The following is a 21,960-nucleotide window of genomic DNA, read 5'->3' as shown; positions in this document are numbered from 1 at the left end:
TATATATATATATATATATATTTACAAAGTGCTATGTAGTTTCTACAAATATATTCTATTTTTATCAATTTAAACTTTAACATTTTCTTGTTGTTTTTAGAAATATTTCACACATAAAATTTTAACACATCTTGATTTAAATTTTATTAAACCAGTATTTTCTTAATATAGAAAACAATAACAAATATAATCTATTAAAGAATATTAGGGTTGTTAGAGTATTAGTTTGTTGAGGTTGTTAGTATTTTTTTTTTATATTTTATTTTTATTATTTTATCTTTCTATACAAATGCTTTGTATCCCTTTTATTATGAATGAATGAGAATCAGAAAATTATTCCAAACATCCTTCTTTCTCTCTTGTTCAAAAGAATCAATCATGAGAATTTACATTGAAGTTACATAATTATGTTTTTTTTATAAAAAGAAAATCAGTTCTACATTATTTGAAATGGAAATATTGCTAATTTTAAAGAATAAAAGGGAAAATTCTATTAAAATATGCCGTTTACGGCATAAAAACTTGTTTGTATTTGACAAATAACTATTTAATGTGATCACCCACTTTTCGGGGAGAAAATTATTCTCTTAAAAAAAATGATATAAAACGGAGGAATTAAACCTTGTCTGAAGTGGGCTTCGTATAATTGATTTTAAATTAATTAGATGATCTTTATATTTAGATTAATGCAATTAAGTAATTCTTCTTAACGTCCGATCTTTCCATACTACATCCTCATTTGCATCTCATTTTCCCCGATGCATCACATTCATTGTTTCACTTCATGCATTTGTTTTACATCATATTTTGAATAGATTAGTGAAACATGACGATAGATAAAGGAATGTACGGTTTGCTTTGCATAGATGGCAAAAGAGAATACGTTTTTAGGTCGAGCTAAACTGACTAAGAATACGCCGAATGCTTTGGACAGTGGGATTTAGAAAGGACATTTCATTCTCCAAACTGGATTTGTGAATTGCGTCCTCTTTCCCGAGTTGATGCTTTCTCCTTTTGAATTCAAATTCTCTAGCTGAAAACTATGATGAGTTAGGATTTATTTCCAACTTGAATCACGTTGTTGGATTTCGGAGCGTAAAGTTATAACTAATTTTTCCATAATGTTGAGTTCCGCTCAAAATCTCAGAATTTTTAGAAATATGCAATATGATTGAAAAACTTGGCATTTGGGTGCTTGCATAACTTGACAACTTCTCATCCACACCATATAGACTGAAAGGAACTCTAGAGTCCACAACTCCAAATTTAAAGATTTTATGACGTTTCGTTGGGATATTAATCACTCCTTCCAAACTAAGATGGCGTAACTTCGCTCTTTACAGTCGGATGTAGCTAACTCCTTATTCCATCTCTGGTTTGTTGTCCCATTAAGATTTGTATAGGATAACGTCGGTTCTCCTTCACATGCAGTGATTAGAATTGTAATTAGATCATTCTATTAATTTTGGAGTCGTCCTAAGCCTATATTAACCTATCTATATTTGGATAGTTAGGACGTGATGCCAATATAAGATGTCATATAATCTCGTTTTATTTTCTAGATATAACTATCGCAATTGTACGAATTAGTCGTAGTATCTAGGGTCGAACAGAGATGACAAACTTGGTTTCTACTCGGTTTCGATCGATGGCGATATCTTTGGTTGTAATGACAATTCAAACCGATTGGGTCAAAAGAAAATGCCATTTGTAGCGAAAGCGAATCTTCATAGGGCAATTGTCACTGCTTATGGGTCAGAACTTCATCTGAGTTCGAATCCTACTGAGAGGTCCACTAGGGATCAGAAATTGTTGAAAAAAGAACAAGATGTTTCTTTTGTCCATTCCAGGCGATCGGAAAATCACGTTATACAAATATCGTTTATATGGATATATCTCGCTAACTATACTTTATAGTTTGTATCAACCCTAATGGAGATAGGATAGATATTATTCTCGATGTACAAGCTCTTTTCCTTTTAATACAACACCACAACCTTTAATACAAAAAAAAAATATATCAAATATTTCTAAGCCCTAATGGCGACAAGGCTCTTGGATCTTGGGGTGGCCAGACAATTTGAACGGGACGTAGCTATGAAAAAAAATAATAATAATTAGGGATTTATAAGGAGAGAAAGGAAAACGATGGATTAAGGATATGATTCAAGCTTCCAATAAAGACGTGGACCAACCAGTTTGTGACTAATATTTAATATTACGTTACGTCTTTTGTTCTACGCATCTCTCTTTGATTTCGACGTGCTTTTAAAAGTATTGTTAATTAGGTCAAAATTAAATAACACCATCTTCATTATTCTATTCTTTCTATCTGCAATTATTGTTTCCATTTTTTCATATAAATTTGTGAAGATTATTCAGTATTTATATAATCTATTATTTAAATTTTAAATCTTATATATTTTTTAATTTGACATCCCATTACCAGATGTTTATACATCTTTTAATTACAAAAAAATAAATAAAATATTTAAATATCTTTCAATTATTGAGTATTTTTGGGTAACCAGATGTTCTAAACCGATACTCAAACTAATATCGTAATCGAAAGTAAATCATGTGATTAAAATATATTCCTCTCTCCAATTTGATGTTCAAACTTAGGACGGGATAAACCATTTGAATTTTCATTGATTTGAATTCTCATTTCACGATTAAACTAATCAAATTGGTTCCTTTCAAGCATTAAATTATTCTATACATATCTATTTATTTCTCCGCGTTAAATTTTTTTGAAATTATTTTATTTTTAAAAACGTGTAATCAAAATTGAGTAATCCGTGGGCCTTCTCTCTCACTCCGTCTCTTCACCCCCCGGGTGACCTTTGCCTAACAATGATTTCATGTCCTTTGTTCCCTTGTCAACATGGCACTCTAGAATCCATCCACGTGTCCTGTCGGCGCAACGGGGCCACAGGAGCAGTACACCAAGCTTCGTAGAACGAAAGAAAAAATATCTAATGCCCCGAATAAACCCAACACCCAATATCTTTCCTCCGCGTGTCCCCTACACGTGTTGAACCATTTACCCGCCAAAACTATCCACTCGGTTTCTCGTAGCGAGTCAAACTCAGCCACGGAAACGCTCAAACTAGCCGCCACGTGTCCTCATGTCTCCGTCGTCCCAGTCAAATATATCTCCTCTTCGTTCTAACTGCAAAAAACGGCAACAACTAACCTTCTCCAGAGATTTCATCTTTCCTATGCTATTGTTCTTCATATCATATTCCTTCAGATGATTCAAAAACCCAACCAAATTGTCGGATCTGACCGCCGGATCCTCTCGTTTCCCGCCGTTTTTCCGGGCGAAAGAGTTTCTCCGAGGACCCTTCTCGATTCTCTTGCGGTACTCTCTCAAAGAATCTGCAATTTCAGCTCCGAATCATTTGCTTCACAGAGGAAAAATTGCCGGGAGGTGATTCGCCAGATCAGAATCCTGCAGATGTTCTTCGAAGAACTCGTTGATCGTGGCGTGGTTTTACCGAGATCAATCGTGGTTTCGTTCTCGGAGCTTCACCTTGCTTTCCAGAAGATTCTCTTCTTACTTGAAGATTGCTCAAGAGAGGGAGCCAAGCTGTGGGTTCTGATGAAGAGCAGATTCATGGTGTCGCAGTCTCAGGTCCTAGTACGAGCCATTGCGACCGCTTTAGACGTTTTACCGCTGAGTTCGATCGATGTCTGCGAAGAAGTAAAAGAGCTGATCGAGCTGGTCGGAAAACAAGCAAGAAAAGAGAGGATTCGGATCGACCCGAGTGATGAACAGGCGACGAACCGAGTGATATCTCTGTTGAATTTGTTCGAAAAGGGCGTCGAGCCCGATCCTGAATTCATCAGGCCAGTTCTTGACTATCTCGAGATCACTACTTGGACGGAATGCGATTCCGAAATCAAATTCTTAGAGAACGAGATCGATATCGAGTTCTCGGAGTGCGGGGGAAGAGAAGTCCAGATTCTGAGCAGTTTATTAGGGTTCATGCTCTACAACAGAGCTGTTCTGTTCAAAACAGGGGAGAAACAGGTGAAAGGAGATCTCACCCGTGTCGAAATCAACGGCGATACGCTCAATTTCTTCAACCCTGAAGATTTTCGCTGCCCGATTTCTCTGGAGATTATGATTGATCCTGTGATCGTTTCGACCGGACAATCTTATGATCGGTCTTCGATCCAGAAATGGCTAAAATCCGGAAACCTTCAATGTCCTGTAACAGGGGAGAGGCTTACCAACACAGAGCTGATACCAAACACTGCTCTCAAGAAACTCACCAATCAGTTTTTTACTGATAACGGCGTTTCGTTATCGAAATTGAACAGTAAAAGGAGGGAAGTCGTCAGGTCTGTTGTTCCGAGGAGCGTTGTCGCTGGTGAAGCCATGAAACTCGTCTCGAGGTTTTTGGCGAGGAGTTTAGTTTTCGGGTTGCTTGACGAGAAGAACAAAGCGGCTTTCGAGATCCGTTTACTCGCGAAATCCGATACTTTTGCCCGGTTTTGTTTGATTGAGGCCGGGACGATTCTTCCTCTTTTGAATCTCTTGTCTTCAAACGATAAGTCGACACAAGAAAACACGATTTCAGCTTTGCTAAAGCTATCGAAACACGCAAATGGGAAGAAAGAAATAGTCGAGATTGGAGGAGTAAACCCGATTCTTGCTGTCTTGAAACATGGGCTGAGCACGGAAGCGAAGCAAACTGCAGCGGCGATAATCTTTTACCTTTCCTCTGTTAAATCATACAGAAGAATGATCAGAGAGTCACCAGGAGCGGTTCAATCCCTCGTCGAGCTTGTCGAGAATGGGTCGACATGCGGCAAAAAGAACGCGGTAGTCGCGATTTTCGCTCTTATCCTCTCCCCTGAAAACAAAGAGAGGTTTATCGAGGCGGGGCTGGTTCCAATATTAACGCAAATTATATCATCCTTGGAAAAATCCGATGTTCCAGCGGATTCATTAGCCGTCCTTGCTGAATTGTCGGAGACATTCGAGGGTACATTCGCAATCTTGAACACCTCGCCTTTGCCTACAGTGACAAGGATCCTCTGCTCTTCCTCTGCGTCAAAGACAGCCAAAGAGTACTGTGTTTCGCTTCTCTTCTGCCTCTGCAGAAACGGAGGAGACTTGGTCGTGATGGATTTGGCCAAAGACCGGTCCTTGACGGCTTCCTTGTACTCGCTTGTGTCCGAAGGAACGTCTCGCGCCGGCAAAAGGGCTTGCTCTCTGATCAATATGCTTCAAGATTTTCAAGAGCGGTGCGTTCTTCCCCGGTTTTCGCATGTGTAAATAGATGTTTCTGACATTAGCTCAGCTTTTTGGAAGAGCTAATAGTGTTCTGTTCGAGTTATGGATTTAGAACGATTAGATTTGGGGATTGTATACTAATTATTGTTATATAGTTTTTTTGTGGGTATGAAACAAATGGGTGTTAATAATTTTAGTTTTTTTTTTTACTGTTAGTAGAAATTTAATTGGGGATTATATAGCTTTAATTGTTGGATTTTTTTGAAAAGGAACAAAATCAAAGGATTATGAATGAAAAATCATGTTTTTACAACAAAAAAGAGTACTATTTGTTTTAAATTTTGAAATTTACAACATTTGGATTAATATTAATTGAAAAACATACCTTTTAATTTGAATGTGATACCATTTGATGTAACGATACATTTACATCGAATTTGAAAACGTAAAGGGACCTTTATATTGTAGTAATTGATTTAAATTTTAGAAAGGTACCTTTTAAACGTAACCAGCTGTTTACTAAAAATGCAACCAACAACATCCAAAAATCTTCGTTCTCTCTCTAAAAAAAAAAAAACTTCTTTCAGTTTTAAGCAGTTAGTACTTAAAAAGTGTTGGCGTGATTGCTTATTACAAAAGCGAAGTTCGACCGTTAAGATTTTGAATTACCGCTATACCGAAAACGAACGTTAGAATCAATTGTTTGAACCACAAATTTGCTCGAAAACCACTCTAGGGTATGGGTCGGACGGACCCAGAGATGAACCGCCCGGACAGACCCTTCTCATACCCCGTTGGGCGAAATATTACCAAAAAAAAAGTAACTACGGGACCGTAGATACAGGCTGACAAATTAAATACATACAAACGAGGACCACAAAAAATTGAATGAGAAAGGCCCTACCCTCTTTGAACATTCTCAAACCGTATATTCAGATTCTTCGCAACGTCTCATACGTAAACCCTCTCCCTACTTCACAAATGCTCTACACGCACAAAAGCATGCTTTCCTATATATATATATATATGCTGTAACGCGACCACCTTTTCTATGTTCTATTATTTAAACTGTATATCCAATAGCTAGAGTTTGTCGCCCGTTTGCGCCTCTCGCTCGAGCTAATTAGGTAAAGTTTAAACTGTGTTTATAGTTAAGAGTTACATTAGAGTTATATCCTCAGATGGGTTTTCGAATATTTGTTCCTAACTCTGCATAATACGTCTCGTTTTGAAGAGAAAAAAAAAACACGTTGTTATTATCCTTTAACAAGTTGTGATAATCGTAGACACCATGAAGATTAACGTTAAAGAGACAACGATGGTGCGTCCGGCCAAAGACACGCCTGGAGGGTCTCTCTGGCTGTCCGAAATCGATTTGTTTTTCCCCAATATCCACAACAACAGCGTCCATTTCTTCAAGACGTCCATGGATACAAATCCATTGAGCATGGATGACATAACTAGGATCCTCAAACAGTCTCTAAGTGAAGTACTTGTCCATTTCTATCCCGGGGCTGGTAGGCTCGGGAAAGACGAGAATGGTCGGGTTCAGATCGAGTGTAACGCGAAAGGCGTGACCTTTGTGGTGGCTGAAGCCGATTGTACTCTAGACGAGATGTTAGATATTGGGGAGTCTGGTCCTGTCTCCAAGTTTAGGCCTCTTATTCAACCCGTTGATTACTCTCAGGACATATCTTCCTTCCCCTTAATCCTCGTTAAGGTATATTATTGTTTTTTTTTGTTTTACAAGAAATGATTAGTGTATATATAAATAGTTGGAATAATGTTTGATATGTTCCGAAGGTGACATATTTCAAATGCGGAGGAATGTGTCTAGCGGTGGCACAACACCACTGGGCAGTGGATGGTTCATCAGCTGTGCAGTTTATCAACTCGTGGGCCAGCATGGCTCGTGGTCAACCCATCGATGAACCGGTCCATGACCGCAAATGGATCAGTAACCAAGCCTTGCCATCTCCAAAGTTCGATCACCCTGAGTATGACACTAACGCCATCTTCGGACATGTAAAACCTAATCCAGTTCCCGTTGACATTTCCACCGCGTATCTCAGAATCTCCACCCAACATATCCATGCCCTGAAGGAGAAGGCAAACGCAAACGCAGAAAAAGCTGACGCCCACGGAAAAAAGTTCAGCGTCTACGAATCACTCGCTGCCCACCTTTGGCGTTGCGCGTGCAAAGCACGTGGGCATCCAGATGACCAGAAGACATCACTTGTCTTCCCTGTAAATGCACGTCCTAGGCTATGTCCACTTGTTCCTAGAGGCTTTTACGGAAATGCCATCCAGATGTCAGCTCCGTCAGCGTTTTCTGGCGAGCTTTTGAAGGAAACATTATCTTCCACGGCGGGTAGGTTAAGGAAGTCAATAAACGAGAAAGACAACGAATATATAAGATCCGGGATCGCTTACTTGCGTGACAATAAAGTGATCGATGGTTTTTCGGGTAGATCATCGTTTCGAAACCCTAATCTCGGTGTTGTGAGCTGGAGTCAGATGCCGATGCATGCCATGGATTTCGGGTGGGGCCCTCCGGTCTACGCTGCGCCGGCCAGTATAAGGAGCGAAGGTAAAATCTACGTTCTGTCTGCATCTTCGAAGGAGGATAGCTTGGCGCTCTACGTTTGCTTGGAGACTTCACACATGGAGCTCTTCAAGAAGACTTTCTACGACATTTGATGAAACTATCATCAATGATTTCGTGTGATTACGTGGATTTTAATTTAAGTTTCAATTACTCATAATGCAATAATAAGTCCATGCGGTTCGCCACGAGACCCATCATGGGCATTTTCTTGGAGGGTTCCTTAGTGTCCGTTTGTTTGTTTGTTTGATAAATTAAGTGTAGTGTGTATCATTTATCCATGAAGAAATAAATTATTTGAATTGATTGTGTAAGAAAATGGGATAATCTTTTATTTTGGATATAATTTGTTGTGTATTAATAAAAAAAATGGTGGGATTCAAAATACAAGCTTTCGTTAGCATAACCTTACAAGGAGAAAAAGCTGTTACAACTATATTTAATTTTCTTCAATCAAGAAAGACTTAAAAAAATCATAATATCTTCTTGATTTGCTTCATGGGTCAAATTGTACAAATTCTTACAGTTTTAAACTGTACCTTGACTTGAAATGAACAGCCTTAAATAGGACAACATAAGCAAAAACCAATAAACGTCATTGTCGATACAACAGGCTGCCAAAATCGTACATATCGAATTGAATTTAAAAGCATCCTCTGTGTTCAACTCTCGACCATATATATCACTGGCCTTATCTTTAACACATTTATCATCGCAGCGTATAGAAACTTCGAAGAACCCTATTCATCTTCAAGGTCTGTCAACACATATCTCTCTCTCCCCCCCTTTGTACGATATACATACCCATAATGTAAAGAATCCAATATATTATTGTTATTTATCAATGTTAAATTAAGGCATTTCAGATCAAGATTAATGGTGTATTATTTGCGTGTTTGTGTGTATTAATAGGACTAATTTACACAATCTGTAGGCCAAAAGCCATGAAGGTTGATATTAAGGAGACAACCTTGGTGTGTCCGGTCCAAGATGACACTCCTGGAGGGTCGCTCTGGTTGTCGGAGATCGATCTCTTTTACCCGAACATGCACAACAAGATCGTGCTATTCTTCAAGGCTACCGCCGATACCAATTATCCGAGCAGGGATGAAATGACTAGGATTCTCAAGCAGTCTCTCGGGAAAGTACTCATCTCGTTCTATCCAGTGGCAGGAAGGCTCGGGAAAGACGAGAAGGGTCGGGTTCAGATCGAATGTAATGCAGAAGGTGCGACTTTCGCGGTGGCTGAAGCTGATTGCACTTTGGATGAGATGTTAGATACTGGAGGGTCTGATCCAAGCTCCAAGTTTAAGCTTCTAATTGATCCGGTGGATTACTCCATCGACACATCTTCGTTCCCCTTACTTCTTTCTAAGGTATATCATTGAATTCTTGCATTTAAACTCTTACTGTTGAAGATAGCCGGAGGAAATAATTTTGAAAAAGACAAACACAAACTTTTAAAGAATCTTGAAGCGCATACAACATTGTCCAAAGATTGTGTTTGCTTCAGACAAAATTATTTCAGGTTAAGACAAAATACTAAAAGATTAGTGACCTTTTGGTAAAAGATAAATGTTCTTCAGTGGATGCTTTGATTTATTTAGATATAAATATGCACAATGTTTTATAGTAGTGATATGTATCACAATAATTATCGTAAGGTTCCCCAACGGTTGAAAAGAAAATTCTATCTTACCGCCATAAGACCCGCATTGTTGTATGATAGCGAATGTTCGGCGGCGAAAGGGCAACATATGTCTAAAATGAGTGTGGCCGAGATGAGGATGTTGAGATGGATATGGGGACACACAAGGATGGATAGAATTAGAAATGAGATTATTAGAAAGAAAATAGGAGTAATAAGCATCGAATAGAAGGTACGGGAGGAGCGCTTAAGATGGTTTGGACATATACAACGTAGGCCGATAGATGCGCCGTTTAGAAAAGTGGAGAGAATAAGAATAGGGGTGAGAAGGAAAGGAAGAGGTAGACCTAGACTTACTTGGGAGCGTCTAATTAGAAACGATTTGGAAGTGTTGCAGATTCCGAAAGAGTTAACCCACGATCGAAATGAGTGGAGAGGAAGGATTCATGCGGCCGATCCCAAATGAATTTGGGAATGAGGCGATGTTGTTGTTGTATGTACCACAATAATTGCAATTTATTTTCTCACCGCAGATACATACATTTAAGTATAAGAAATGTTATTTCATGATGATCTTTGTTATCTCTCATGAATTTGCAAGGTGACGTATTTTGAATGTGGAGGAATGTGTCTCGGAGTGGCAATGCATCAACGGCTCGCTGACGGTGTATCCATCGCACATTTTGTCAAATCGTGGGCCGATACGGCTCGTGGTCAGTCCATCGATGACCCGATACACGACCGCAGACTGATCAGCGATCGAGCCTTACCATCTATCAAGTTTGACCACCCAGAGTTCGACCCTAATGCGATGTTTGGCCACCGAAAACCTAACCAAACCCCTGTTGATATTTCAACAGTTTATCTAAAAATCTCCGTTGAACAGATGAATGCCTTGAAGGACAAGGCAAACGCAAACGCCAATCGCAAGAATTACAGCCTCTACCAATCTCTTTCTGCCCACTTGTGGCGTTGCGCCTGCGAAGCACGTGGACTTTCAGACGACCAGAAAACAGTGTTTGTCTTCCCGGTGAATATTCGGCCAAGGCTACGACCTCCTCTGCCGCGGGAGCTTTTCTCCAATGCCATCTATATCACATTAGCTTCGGCCGCAAATTCCGGTGAGATTGTCAAGGAGCCTCTCTCTTTCACGGCTGGTCGGATCCGGAAGGCTATAAAGGAGATAGACGATGAATACGTAAGATCAGGGATCACTTACTTGCGCGAAAAGCAAGTGGCGGATGGTGTATCGGTGAGATCAGCCTATCAAAACCCTAATATAGGGTTCGTTAGCTGGACTCATATGCCGATTCTAATGGCAGATTTTGGGTGGGGATTGCCGATTCTCTGGGGGCCGGCGAGCATAAGGAGCGAAGGATTGGCATATCTTCTGCCTGTTTCTTCGAGAGAAGAGGATGGATTGGCTCTCTATATGTGCTTGGAGACTCAACACATTGAGCTCTTCAAGAAGCTTTTCTATGAAATCTGAGGATGACGAAATGTGTATTGCATATTAATTTGCCACTTGCAAAATAAGATTTTGTTTTGAAAAAATTCGTAGGAAGTGTAATTACTAGTGATGATTACAAAACGAGAAATGAATCTCTATTCCACGGTGATACGTTACAAAATTAATGTATAGTCCATATATATGTATATGTGTGTGTAAAACTTTCAAAAAAACAGTTTAAAGATTCTATTGCATACCTATTAAAGCAAAACAAGATTTGTCTTAACGACACACAGTTTGGCAATTAATGAACCGGCAACAAACTACAATTCCAAACCCGGAAAATAACAACAGAAGCAGTAAAACAACGATCATTGCAGGATCAATTATTGTGTGCCGTAATTAACCGATTCTTTGAAGCTGTCCCGAATCGTCGATTAACCACGTCATCCCCAGAAAGGGCGATGATCCTCTCAGTGTAACCAACATCGGGAGATATGTGAAGCTCAAGGCACTGCATTACACGGTCGAAGCGGATGGGATATTGCAGAAATCGAAGATCGTACAAGATTCAAGATTCCTCGAAAGCCTTTGATCTTGATAACTCTCAAGGTATTCTCCAGGCATCTATAGATGATTTTCTCCTCCCACAAAGTGTCCGGGCCGAACTCGAATGGCGGGGAATAGTCCTGCAATATGTCAAGTTATTTGATTTAGATCATTATGTCATATATGTATCAGCACCTCATTGTTCAATGATACAATTCCATTAGAATACCAAACCCTAAACCATTTTGAGCAATATCACATGTTAGTATGAATGTAAATACTTCTTTTTGTCCAAGCAAAGAGCAGCAGTTGTGTTTACTGGAATCTATAACATGTTAACGTCAGCAAGTATCCATTGATAACTTTTTTTTTTGGTGAAATGTGAATATATTAATAAAAAAAGAACAGTTTTAAATACACTCCGGTTGATCAACCGTACGAAGAAGCAGAACCTCCACGAGAACAACTTTACAAAAAAGCTAAAGAACAAAAGGACATAAGCATTGGTAATCATGGTGGCCTTGTTAGGTAGAACCAATCCTGCAAGAGTAAGTTTTCTTCTGGTTGTAACTCTTTCTTGGCTGCCAAAATAACATTCCGCACGAGTCGGTCAAGTTTTTGTCTAATGACAGCTGGTTCTGAGGGTTGAGACCGAAAAATTCGGTTATTTCTCTCTCGCCAGATCAGATATATGAGTCCCTCCAATGTGATCTTAGCAAGTGCTCCCCTTTGTTTGTCCTACATTGGCCAGCTGCCTCGCTCCATCCGTGGATTTGCGTTAAGAGGAGTGGAGGATCAGGTCTGATCCTATTAGCAAAATGCTTCCAACGGGATCAGGTCTAATCCCATTGATAACTTACAATTAATCGAAATCAAAACTGGTCAAGATGTCACAGTCACCACCGACACAGGCAAATCCTTCATATGCGCACCTTGCAGTTACTTGAACTGAATCCAACCGGCTTCACTCGTGGAATCTTGCAGGTTGAACTCGCATAATTTGACCATGGCGGATTCCCCTTCCCTACGTAATCCGGAGTTTGAGCGAGGAGAAATGAAGTTTGGATTCATTTGGTGTGTTGCGGTCAATCTATGATCATCTCAAGCCTCGAACCTCTACAAAGCCTTTTCCTTCGTAATTCTGGGAGGAGATCTGATTCTTGTCCTATGGTCTTTAAGAGACTTTACGAAAACACACAATGACTATAAACCAATTCTTTTGACATGAAGTTACACTCTTTAGTAGTTGAACGAACATTGATGAGCTTATCCACAATTACCAATCTCCTTTGTGTAAGTTGTAGTGAAAGAACATCCAATCATCTTCCACGTATTCCCTAAAACTCTTTTAGGTAAAGCTTAGTTTCTACGCAATGATCTGGTGGCCTTTGAAGCTAAAGCCATTGCTTTAGCTTCGCTGCTTGACATCATCCACTCCCTCTCAGCACGCCTTTGATGCTGCCTCACATTCTTCGCACGTTTTGGGGCCAAACGTGCATCTCTCTCTGCAAACGCAAGTCTGAACCTCTCTGCTATCGGCATCTCGTTGGATCCCGAGGGAGTTTGGGAAGTGGGTTTCCGCCCAATCCCGCCAACCCATGTTTTCGGATCTATATCCTTCACAAATGGCTCATCTAGACTAACATCTAGTAGTGCCTCCCGAGGAACCTGTTGACCTCTATAACCCAGAAGCGAGGGCTTGGGGTTTATCACTATACGTGGGCACTCAATGTTTAACATCTCGAATGAATCCTTGTCGATTGTTGGCTGCATAGAAGCAAAATAAATTTTGATTTGTACGGGAAGCATGAACTCAAAAAGAGTGGAAAGGGGCGCAAGCTTAGAAAAGTCAAGCAAGACCAGAGAGAAGATTGATCTCGTACCCAAACAAGCCAACGTAATGATTGACCACCATGGCCGATCTCTGTGTTGTACAGTTCTTCCCATGTTTCTCCTCCAACATCATTTAGGTTTGGCTTAAATAAGCCCAGACATCTACGAGCAGTGGACTCGCTCGCTAAGCAGCCTCTGCAAAATTAACTTTTGTCTCATTGGCTGTTTATAGATTTTTTAAGGCCTAGTCGGAACTCAAAATCCTAGGGTTCAAGTCAATCAAAATCGATTAACTATGAAATAAACGTATTTATCGAAATGACATCACTAAACAGACCAGTATGAAACAAGAGATGAGACTAACCTCAACAAATAGAAGGGATCATGCTGTAATACAGTTTCAATCCACTATATATTCACTTTATATATATGTAAGTTTAGTAGATAGGTGGCATAGACAGTCAGGAGCCTTTGCTAAAACACACAATAAAATTAACAATAACCACCGGAAGCCAAAAATTGCTAAACTCGGGCAAGAGAGTGTACCCGCATCTCAGTGTCTCTAATGATCGGCAGTGTTGCACGAGCTCCGAGACACCCATAAAAGTTATTTTGCTGCACCGACTGTGTAGCAAAACCGTATGATCAATAAAGAGATACCCAGATCAAAATAAAAATTTGAAGCCAACTAAAACATGTAACCAGATTGAAGCAACGTATACAATCTCGGCCACAAAATCCCAAAGGTTATGAACCAAGTGGCGGAGCCATCTCTTGACAAGATGGTCCTCTAGTACATTATGTTCTTTCCTCACAACATGACATATGATGCAGAAATTTATCAATGCAACGAACATTAATATCTACGTAGGAGGATATGTCTTGTTATATCCAACTTAATCTATAATCAAGCAATTTTACCTACTGACAGTACTTCCGCCCTACCAACTAGAGAGCAATGCATACCCTAATAGCCTGCAGAGGCGCAGCCACAGCCCTAGAGATACTGAAAAATCACCATTCAGAAGTCATCTTAATTTGGGTCAACAAGATTTGCGAAATACGATACCTAATGTCCACAGCACGGAGAGATCTGCACATTTCAGCCACTTTTGCTAAGCCAGCATCGGAAATGTCCGAACCACTGATGTCAAGGATTTTCCAGGAACTGTCAGCCAATGAGACAATGACATCATCATCTAGCAGCTTCCTTCTTCTTGCAATGGAAACTATTGTCATCTGTTACAGAATAACTATACCCTTGGATCAGCAAGGCATGCTACTGAGTAACGTAGTCAAACGAGGGTCGGAGGAAGAGAAGTAATCAAATACGACATTAAAATAATTAGATGTAAAACGAAACCACGAAATAACCTTAACGCCAGCAGGAAAGTTAACAGAAATCTCAGCTAAGTATGGAATAATGTCCTCCAAGTGCCTCCCCACAACCCCGAGACATAAGCTGACAAGACACGGAGGTCTTGACTTGAAGACACGCACACCTGTTCCTGCAATCGATGTAAAAAATTGAAATCTTAAACACACTAAGCACGCCGGGATATAGAAATGAATAGCACCAAAATTTATAATCAAACAGGAACCAAAGTGACCAGACCTATCATAAAGTTCATCACTTCCTTAACCCCCAGCTCGAGAAAGAATTATTAGAGAATATTTAGAGAATATTTTCTGTTAGTATTTGTTACGTCATTATAAAAAACTATTATATGTATTGGTGTTTATATTGGTGATTATAATGGTGTGAGTATATGTGATTGTCTATATAAGAAGTAGAGTAAAAGGAATAAAAAACAGAAATATTTTTGCTCCCATTTATCTCTTTTCCTCCATTTTTGTTTTATATTCTCTTTTTTACAGTTTTCTCTAAGTTCTTGAATATGGCTTTTGATGTAAATCTCATAAAGTTAAAATCAATCAAAGTTATCCAAAGGTAGGGAAAACCCATTTGCTTGAATAGCTTAGCTTTCAATACCAATGCTTCGGTACACTAAACGGGGGAAAAACACCTGCAAACGTACCATACGATCAACCCGAGTTTCCATATTCAACAATTCGTGTCCGGGGCAAAAATAATTGTAAGAAACAAATTAACAATCGATACCCTGAACTCCAGAAATTGAAGTAAAACATCAGCTAATCTCTACATGTCAGGGACAAGCATAACAAAACAATCGAAGTTCGAGCTCATTAGCAGAAATCCGAAACAATTTCCTCCACAGATAAAAACCCAGAAATCGGAAAGCTTCACTTCTCTATTGAACATTTAATTGTACAAACACGTAAACAATATACGAAGGCAGAAATTGGCTTACTTGAGGAAGACACGGAAGCTGAAACAGGAACCTTTTGCTTTGATTCATTATTCGAACAAGGATTCAAATTAAGATTCTCGAGGGACGATTTCAGGGATTCTGCCGAGTTTCGCTTTTTCATTGAAATTATATCTCAAATATTCCGATCGCAAGGTAGAATCTGAGTGGGGGAACGTTGGCTTATGACCGGTCTCCGGGGAAAAAAAACGAACCGACATAACATCTCAAGGTACAACATGGGCTTTATTGGGTTGGAATGGGCTTTTGCGTACGCTATTCCTGGGCCTATAAATATAGGCCGAAATCCATGAATATTAAATTATTAATTATAATGTGTTTTGCTTTTAGAGAGTTCGGGGAATGGAAACAGTGATTTTGGTGTGATTTTGGGTATTTTTCTATTATTCTTTGATTCAAATATAACTTTAAATACAATAGGAAGAAGAAACCCTTTACTAACAAATTCTAACCAAGCTTAAAAAACTAACGTGAATCAAATCAATATTTAAATATATATATATATATTCTAAGACGTTTCCAACTTTCATCTTGTACAAATACAAATGAATCACTAGAATTATAAACTAATCGGATCAATAATTATAAATCATTGAAAATAATCATGAATATGATGATCAATCCTCCACGAAATAAGGAGAACATTCATTGACTTGAAGAAACCCTTTATTACGGCATGAAAGAACCTTCACGACTTGAGAAATGCCTCCACGACATGAAATAAGCTTCCACAGTTCGAATAACGCCTCCACGATTCGGGAGAAAGACACGGCCAAAGTCGAAGACCAAATGATATGATTGGTGGCTCTAGAGGACGAGCCAAAGAGAGAAGATGAACCCATGAAGACGCATCGAAGGGGGAAGGTGCCAGAACGGCGGTTGACGAAGATGCACCAAAGAGGAATGGTGCCTGAACCGACAAACGAAAGGAAGCACTGAACGGAGATGAAGTAGGACCAGTTACAGAAGAGGAAATACTAGACTGAGAAGGTGTTGGAACGCTGAATTCGGAAGAGGGAGAAGATGTTCCAAATTAATGAAGAAGAACTGATAGGTTCATCGGCGACATCAGAATCAGGAGTGCTCTAGTCACTCTGAACATACGTCTCGGTGTGTCCATATCTTATGGTCTCTCTCAACAAGTATGGTCCTTGTTCGCGTCCCCAATCTAAACATAAATGATACCATGGCGTGAAGTGACTTTGAAGAGATAGTTAGTGGCCCAACTTATAGCTTCTTTGGCATTTTGCAACTCAAATTTCATGAGACCACCGAACTCAAGCACACTCCATGAGAGCATTGTGGCTATGAATGCCATTGGAAACCAAACTTCAGATTGCCCTCTGCGTCATAGTATCTTCCTAACAAGTCAACATGAAGAGCAAAGCCGCCAAAAAAACCGAACATACACGTTGCAGTTCTCTGATATATATGGATACTAACCTTTTGAATCTCCAAAATTCAATCAATCAATGTGATCTGAGGTCTGTAGATACTTCGATCGTAATTACACGAGGTGTTGAAGATTGTCAATAATTAGATCGTGTATGCTAGGAATAGAGAACTCGTTCTTTCTTGTGTGCTAGGGTTTTGGAGAGATTCGAGATTGCTTTCAAAGCTTTAAGATTTGATCTAAAGCTGTGAATGGGCGTGTTTGGATGTTGTAAGACTTACTCACATCCTTGGAGATGTTCTCTTTTTATAGGTTCTCTCAAAACTCTAATTTCACTAGAAAAATGTTAATTTTTGTAACCTTAAATCGGTCTAATCCCAATCAAAATTCGGTCCAGTCTCGGGCTATGAGTAAATCCGGTTTTTAAGTCCAGTGATGACTTATATGAGTAAATACGGTAATTTGTGTCACCTGTATTATAACTAAATTTAGTTATATAAAAAAATATACAAAAGTTTTTATCTTTCTTATTGAATACAAGTTTACAAATATAAAAATTATTCATTTTTTTCTTTTTGAAATTGGCGATGTCATCTGTGACATAGTGGATACTGATGTTTATGTTGTAGATTTAGTTTTTTTTTTTTCAGTTTCACCTAGATCAGAAAACCGATTTTGTTTATAGACTTTCTGTTTTTCCATTTTTTTCTATTATAAACGGCAAAACCATAAGATTTACAATATTACGATTGTCGGTATTCCAATAACAATAATTAGAAACATAAGTATGGTATAATATTTTGTTCCAATAGTAGTTAATAAGTTATACATTTTACGATTATATGTAAACCTTACCCATTTTTTCGGATCAAGTTCTTTCTTCTATATATATTCGACAACTTTAAGATACCTACATATTATTAGATGTTCATATAAATAATCATGTCATATGGATCATATTGGTCACAAAGACCATAAAAATTACGCAAATCACAATAATCATACGGTTTAAATGATCATATACGGTTTAAATGATCATAAATGATCACACAGGTCATAACTATCACAGGGTCATAACTAGATTCGACATACTTCTATATTTATATAATACCTCATTCAACAAAAATTCTTACAAAACTCATAATTTCCCACATTATGATATTGATTTTCCAATAAATATATTAGCAAATCTTAAATACAAAACGAAAAACTAAAAATCCATCAATATTTATTGAGAGAAGAGAAGAGAAGAGAAGGGCATAACTTGAGTCTAAAGGGTAAGTGGAAGAATCTGGGATGTGCCCCCCCCCCCAACTCTCGGCTCAGTTGGCTTACGTCGCAGTGACATCATCGACGATTTTGGTCCGTTGCTGATTAGGTTTTCTCTCTTCTCTCTTGCTTTCCCTCGATTGGCTCAATTTCAAACCCTAATTCTCGATTGGTTTGCTGGGATCTTAGTATTTCCACTACTGATTTCGAAATCCGAACTGAACCGGGATCGACGATGTGGGGTTTCTTCTGATTCGCGCTCAATTCACCTTCAACAAGCGACCAAGTGGGCTTTTGGAGAACACTCGCCAACCTTCTCCTCCAGAGACAGGTACCCTTTTCCTCTCCTGTGTCGCTGTTAATTTCTCGGCTTCTTTCGTGCTTGTTTCCCGAGAAATTTCAAGGCTTTTAACTGGTTGTCGAAGAATTCATGAGAATGTCAGTTTCTAAGTAATTTATTTGGCGTTTTTTCTCGCCATTGAACCCGTTGAAGACTCAACTGAAGAATCGCAAGCCTTTGACATGAGAGCTTAGAGCTTTTAACTCTATATTTAAGGTTTAGAGGTTGGAGAAACAGTCACTGAAGAAGCTTAATGATGCCCCTAAAGTATGATTAATCCGATTTTTCTTCAGAATGCTTGCTCTTGCTCGTGGTATTTGGTAAATATGATTAATCCGATTTTTCTTCAGAATCTTAGAAGGTCTTTGTGTTTTCTTTGCTGATATGGAGTGGTTACTGATCAGGAGAAAGGAGCTCGTGGGCCGTTCTTTTCTCACAGGCTTCACAGATTGTTATGTATTTGTGCTTTTCTGATTTTTTTTTTTACTTCCAAGGAAATAAGGAATTAGTTTCTGGTTTAATGTTGTCTTTAGATTCTTGCTTTTCTTGAAATTTGGTACTGGTTTGGTTCGTTTGTGTTCCTCAAAGTTAGATCTTTGTGTGTTCTCAGTTACTTAGAAACTACAGCCTGTTTCTATCAATTACACGTATTATGTTGATGCTTTTTTTTCTTCTCATGACTAGTAGGAAATCAGTAGCAAAAAAGGGCCTTTATGAACCATATCCTTTAGCTTGCTTTTACTATGTAATACCATGTTATAGATTTTTTGTTTGCTACTTCTAGAAAGTGTCTACATAGTAACCACCACTAAACTATGGTGGGAGTTTTATCGGTATGCAATTTGGGTTTGGAATGTTTTGTTTAGGGAAAAAAAAATCAATGAAAACTCAAATAAATTCGGTTTGATTAAGAATCAGATTTTGTCCGAATGCGGGCTGATGTCAGACAGTGAATCAAAGCGTGCTGTTGCTTAGATCGAACTTCAGATTTCAATATCATAAATTTTCGACTTGATCTTCCAGAAATCTGTAATACTTGCTTCCTCCTTTGGTGAATTGATCTTTTCATCAATGTTTTGATGCTTCAGTTGAGGATGGAGGCTCTTTACACCAAACTCTATGACAAATACAGCAAACTTAAGGTGGTTGTTCTTTGAATCATTTTTTGCTTTCTGTTTTTCTTGATTGTTTCGAGTTTCTAAGTTGAGTTGATGTGGAGTTATATGCAGTTCAGTACGACTTTTCTCATCTGGTTTTGCAGTTTTTCCCTGCAGAAGAAGAAATTGTCGGAATTGGACGAGGTCAATCGGGAACAAGAAGAGAAGTTCTTACATTTTGTTTCTTGTATGAATTTCTATCCTTGTCTGTCTAGTATTCATGTGAGGTTTATTTGCTATACATTGGCTTGTAATGAGGTTTGAATTCCAGAATGCTTTGGCAAGAACTCATTCTTAGTTCTGTGCTTGAACTGTATTTTTATCTGATACACAAAGGATTAGCTTTTTGGTCACCAGTTATTGGTTAACATGAGCTCCTTTTGTAGTGTACATCTTGATTGCAAGACCTGCCTCAAAACTATGTAAACTGACTTTATCAGAATTGTTAATTAAGACAGCCAGGGAGTTAGTTTCAAAATTATAACTGTGCTGTTTCTTTTATCTGGGTTATTGCTTAAAACTATAGTACATCCAGCTTTCACAGTCTGTTTTTCTCTCTTTTGCTTTTGCAGCCGCAGAGGAGTTAGTACGACATCTGAGAAGTGAAAACAAAAATTTGCAGGGGATAGCGGAGAATCTAAGGAGTGAATTGACTTCCGTTAGGCATGTACCCCACGTTATCTTTGTTTATACTATTCGTCTGACCTGCCATGCTTTCTGAGTTAGTAATATCCGGTGAAAGCTGGAACCTTTTGAATCTAACAGTTACAATCTTGGTTTTAGATTTGCCAAGGACAAGGATTGTGCAGAGTACCAAAAGCTTCTTATGGAAGAAGAACAGAAGAGTAAGGAAGCAAATTGCTCCTTGTTTGGCATGCATCATGGAATGCAACGTTCTCTTTGGACATGAACAGTAGTGTAGGAATCTAGCTGAGATAACATAAAGTGTTCAGGGCGGACCATGTTGCATCTTCGATAACATGTTTGAATAATTTGCACTTTCTTTTGTTTTATCTCCTTACTTAAAGATGGGGATTTTGACAGACAAAACTCTTTCTGAAGAAGTGGAAAAACTGAAAGAGATGCTTCAAGAGGAACATGGTTGTGGTTTCAAGGGTAAAACTGGAAGTAAACAACAGGCGAAAACTCCTGAAAGCGCTCGAGTTTTGACGAGAAGTATGAGAAAACGAGACATTCCATTGGAAGATATGGTGGAAGTATCCATGAAAAAGCGGAGCAGAACATCAAAAGATATGACAGAAGTATGCATGACTTCACCCAATGTTAGCAGTCATCGTAAAGTGGCGGTAACCTTCTTTCCTGCACCACAAGTTTCGTATTTTCTTTTTTTTCCCCTTTCCATACTCTGTTTCACCAACTTTCTTGGTTTCAGCCGGTGTGCTACAAAAATTCTCATGCCGAATCAAGTGATTCTGTCAACTGTACATTTCAAACTCTCGGCGAATACTTGCTAGGGATGCAGTTATCAATTAGTAACCAAGTCAATGGAGTCGGCATTACGACCTTACATCCATCAAGCGGTAATTCCTTTACCCGAAGACAACCTCGTTACATGTTTTTCCCCCAACAACATTCGCGATTCTCTCACTTTTTGTTCTCTTCTGTTTCAAGATTCCTACTGCGTATTCTTGTGACAACACCATTGTCCATGACAATGAACACTTCATTAAATTACCCAAATCTCTATTATTATATGGATATCAATAGCCCTACCTAATGTAAGAACTGGTATATTGCACTGTATCAGGTTATTCGTTCCGCCTAACTTGGGTAAATAACTCGGGCGGCGGCGAGGAACCTGAGCTTCTCTACAATCTTGTATCACTCGGGACGTTTGAACGAGTAGCCCCGGAATGGATGAAGGGTGTTCTGATGTTCAGCATAAGTATGTGTCCCGCCTTTTTCGAAAGAGTCTCCCGGGTGATTAAGCTTCAGTGCTAAACGTTCATGACTTTTGTCTCATCCGCCTTTTTTTTTTGTATATCCCCATACTTGTTATGGATCTGTTACATACAATTCCTTGAACATTTTGGCTGAAGTCTTCTTATCCAATCTAATGTGTGTTGCGTTCTCTGTTATCTTTTGATCCAAAT

General features: G+C 38.8%; 5 protein-coding genes across 8 annotated transcripts; 4 read left to right on the top strand and 1 right to left on the bottom strand.

The window, feature by feature from the left end:
• The first annotated feature begins 3,197 nt into the window (after positions 1-3,197).
• On the top strand, positions 3,198-5,543 carry LOC104809271 (U-box domain-containing protein 19-like). The gene has a single exon (XM_010535195.1). The coding sequence runs from the start codon at positions 3,257-3,259 to the stop codon at positions 5,291-5,293; it is 2,037 nt and encodes a 678-aa protein (XP_010533497.1). The 5' UTR covers positions 3,198-3,256; the 3' UTR covers positions 5,294-5,543.
• Positions 5,544-6,387: 844 nt separating this feature from the next.
• On the top strand, positions 6,388-8,121 carry LOC104809270 (shikimate O-hydroxycinnamoyltransferase-like). The gene is made up of 2 exons (XM_010535194.2): positions 6,388-6,971; positions 7,055-8,121. Exons 1-2 carry the CDS (start codon positions 6,543-6,545, stop codon positions 7,949-7,951), a joined length of 1,326 nt encoding a protein of 441 aa, XP_010533496.1. The 5' UTR covers positions 6,388-6,542; the 3' UTR covers positions 7,952-8,121.
• Positions 8,122-8,515: 394 nt separating this feature from the next.
• On the top strand, positions 8,516-11,160 carry LOC104809269 (shikimate O-hydroxycinnamoyltransferase-like). Its single transcript, XM_010535193.1, has 3 exons — positions 8,516-8,611; positions 8,769-9,232; positions 10,106-11,160. Exons 2-3 carry the CDS (start codon positions 8,801-8,803, stop codon positions 10,991-10,993), a joined length of 1,320 nt encoding a protein of 439 aa, XP_010533495.1. The 5' UTR covers positions 8,516-8,611; positions 8,769-8,800; the 3' UTR covers positions 10,994-11,160.
• Positions 11,161-12,683: 1,523 nt separating this feature from the next.
• LOC104809268 lies at positions 12,684-15,862 on the bottom strand. Its single transcript, XM_010535192.2, has 6 exons — positions 15,670-15,862; positions 14,711-14,844; positions 14,406-14,575; positions 13,883-13,960; positions 13,387-13,531; positions 12,684-13,270 (listed from the first exon to the last, which is right to left on the bottom strand). Exons 1-6 carry the CDS (start codon positions 15,788-15,790, stop codon positions 12,863-12,865), a joined length of 1,056 nt encoding a protein of 351 aa, XP_010533494.1. The 5' UTR covers positions 15,791-15,862; the 3' UTR covers positions 12,684-12,862.
• A 2,500-nt stretch (positions 15,863-18,362) lies between these two features.
• On the top strand, positions 18,363-21,945 carry LOC104809267. 4 transcript variants are annotated; one of them, XM_010535188.1, is made up of 9 exons: positions 18,363-18,458; positions 18,539-18,680; positions 19,778-19,831; positions 19,964-20,033; positions 20,419-20,509; positions 20,630-20,691; positions 20,891-21,153; positions 21,240-21,387; positions 21,615-21,945. In XM_010535188.1, the coding sequence occupies exons 3-9, from the start codon at positions 19,784-19,786 to the stop codon at positions 21,806-21,808; spliced, it is 876 nt and encodes a 291-aa protein (XP_010533490.1). In that variant the 5' UTR covers positions 18,363-18,458; positions 18,539-18,680; positions 19,778-19,783; the 3' UTR covers positions 21,809-21,945. The 4 variants fall into 4 exon arrangements, with proteins under 4 accessions (XP_010533490.1, XP_010533493.1, XP_010533492.1 ...); XM_010535191.1 differs by having other exon boundaries at positions 19,951-20,033; XM_010535190.1 differs by having other exon boundaries at positions 18,364-18,442.
• The last annotated feature ends 15 nt before the right edge of the window (positions 21,946-21,960 follow it).

Source organism: Tarenaya hassleriana, unplaced genomic scaffold (genome assembly GCF_000463585.1).
Source record: "Tarenaya hassleriana unplaced genomic scaffold, ASM46358v1 Cleome16, whole genome shotgun sequence".
NCBI classification, from domain to species: Eukaryota; Viridiplantae; Streptophyta; class Magnoliopsida; order Brassicales; family Cleomaceae; genus Tarenaya; species Tarenaya hassleriana.
The sequence above is the reverse complement of the archived record's forward strand: the minus strand, read 5'-3'. Positions and strand labels throughout refer to the sequence as shown.

Coding starts and splice junctions, on each gene's coding strand:
- LOC104809269 (XM_010535193.1), top strand. CDS start 8,801: ATGAAGGTTGATATTAAGGAGACAACCTTGGTGTGTCCGGTCCAAGAT. Junction 9,233..10,105: donor TCCCCTTACTTCTTTCTAAG/GTATATCATTGA, acceptor TGAATTTGCAAG/GTGACGTATTTTGAATGTGG.
- LOC104809271 (XM_010535195.1), top strand. CDS start 3,257: ATGATTCAAAAACCCAACCAAATTGTCGGATCTGACCGCCGGATCCTC.
- LOC104809268 (XM_010535192.2), bottom strand. CDS start 15,790: ATGAAAAAGCGAAACTCGGCAGAATCCCTGAAATCGTCCCTCGAGAAT. Junction 14,576..14,710: donor ACTTTCCTGCTGGCGTTAAG/GTTATTTCGTGG, acceptor ATTCTGTAACAG/ATGACAATAGTTTCCATTGC. Junction 13,532..13,882: donor TTAGAGACACTGAGATGCGG/GTACACTCTCTT, acceptor TTAATTTTGCAG/AGGCTGCTTAGCGAGCGAGT.
- LOC104809267 (XM_010535188.1), top strand. CDS start 19,784: ATGGAGGCTCTTTACACCAAACTCTATGACAAATACAGCAAACTTAAG. Junction 19,832..19,963: donor ACAAATACAGCAAACTTAAG/GTGGTTGTTCTT, acceptor TTTTCCCTGCAG/AAGAAGAAATTGTCGGAATT. Junction 20,034..20,418: donor GTTCTTACATTTTGTTTCTT/GTATGAATTTCT, acceptor TTGCTTTTGCAG/CCGCAGAGGAGTTAGTACGA.
- LOC104809270 (XM_010535194.2), top strand. CDS start 6,543: ATGAAGATTAACGTTAAAGAGACAACGATGGTGCGTCCGGCCAAAGAC. Junction 6,972..7,054: donor TCCCCTTAATCCTCGTTAAG/GTATATTATTGT, acceptor TATGTTCCGAAG/GTGACATATTTCAAATGCGG.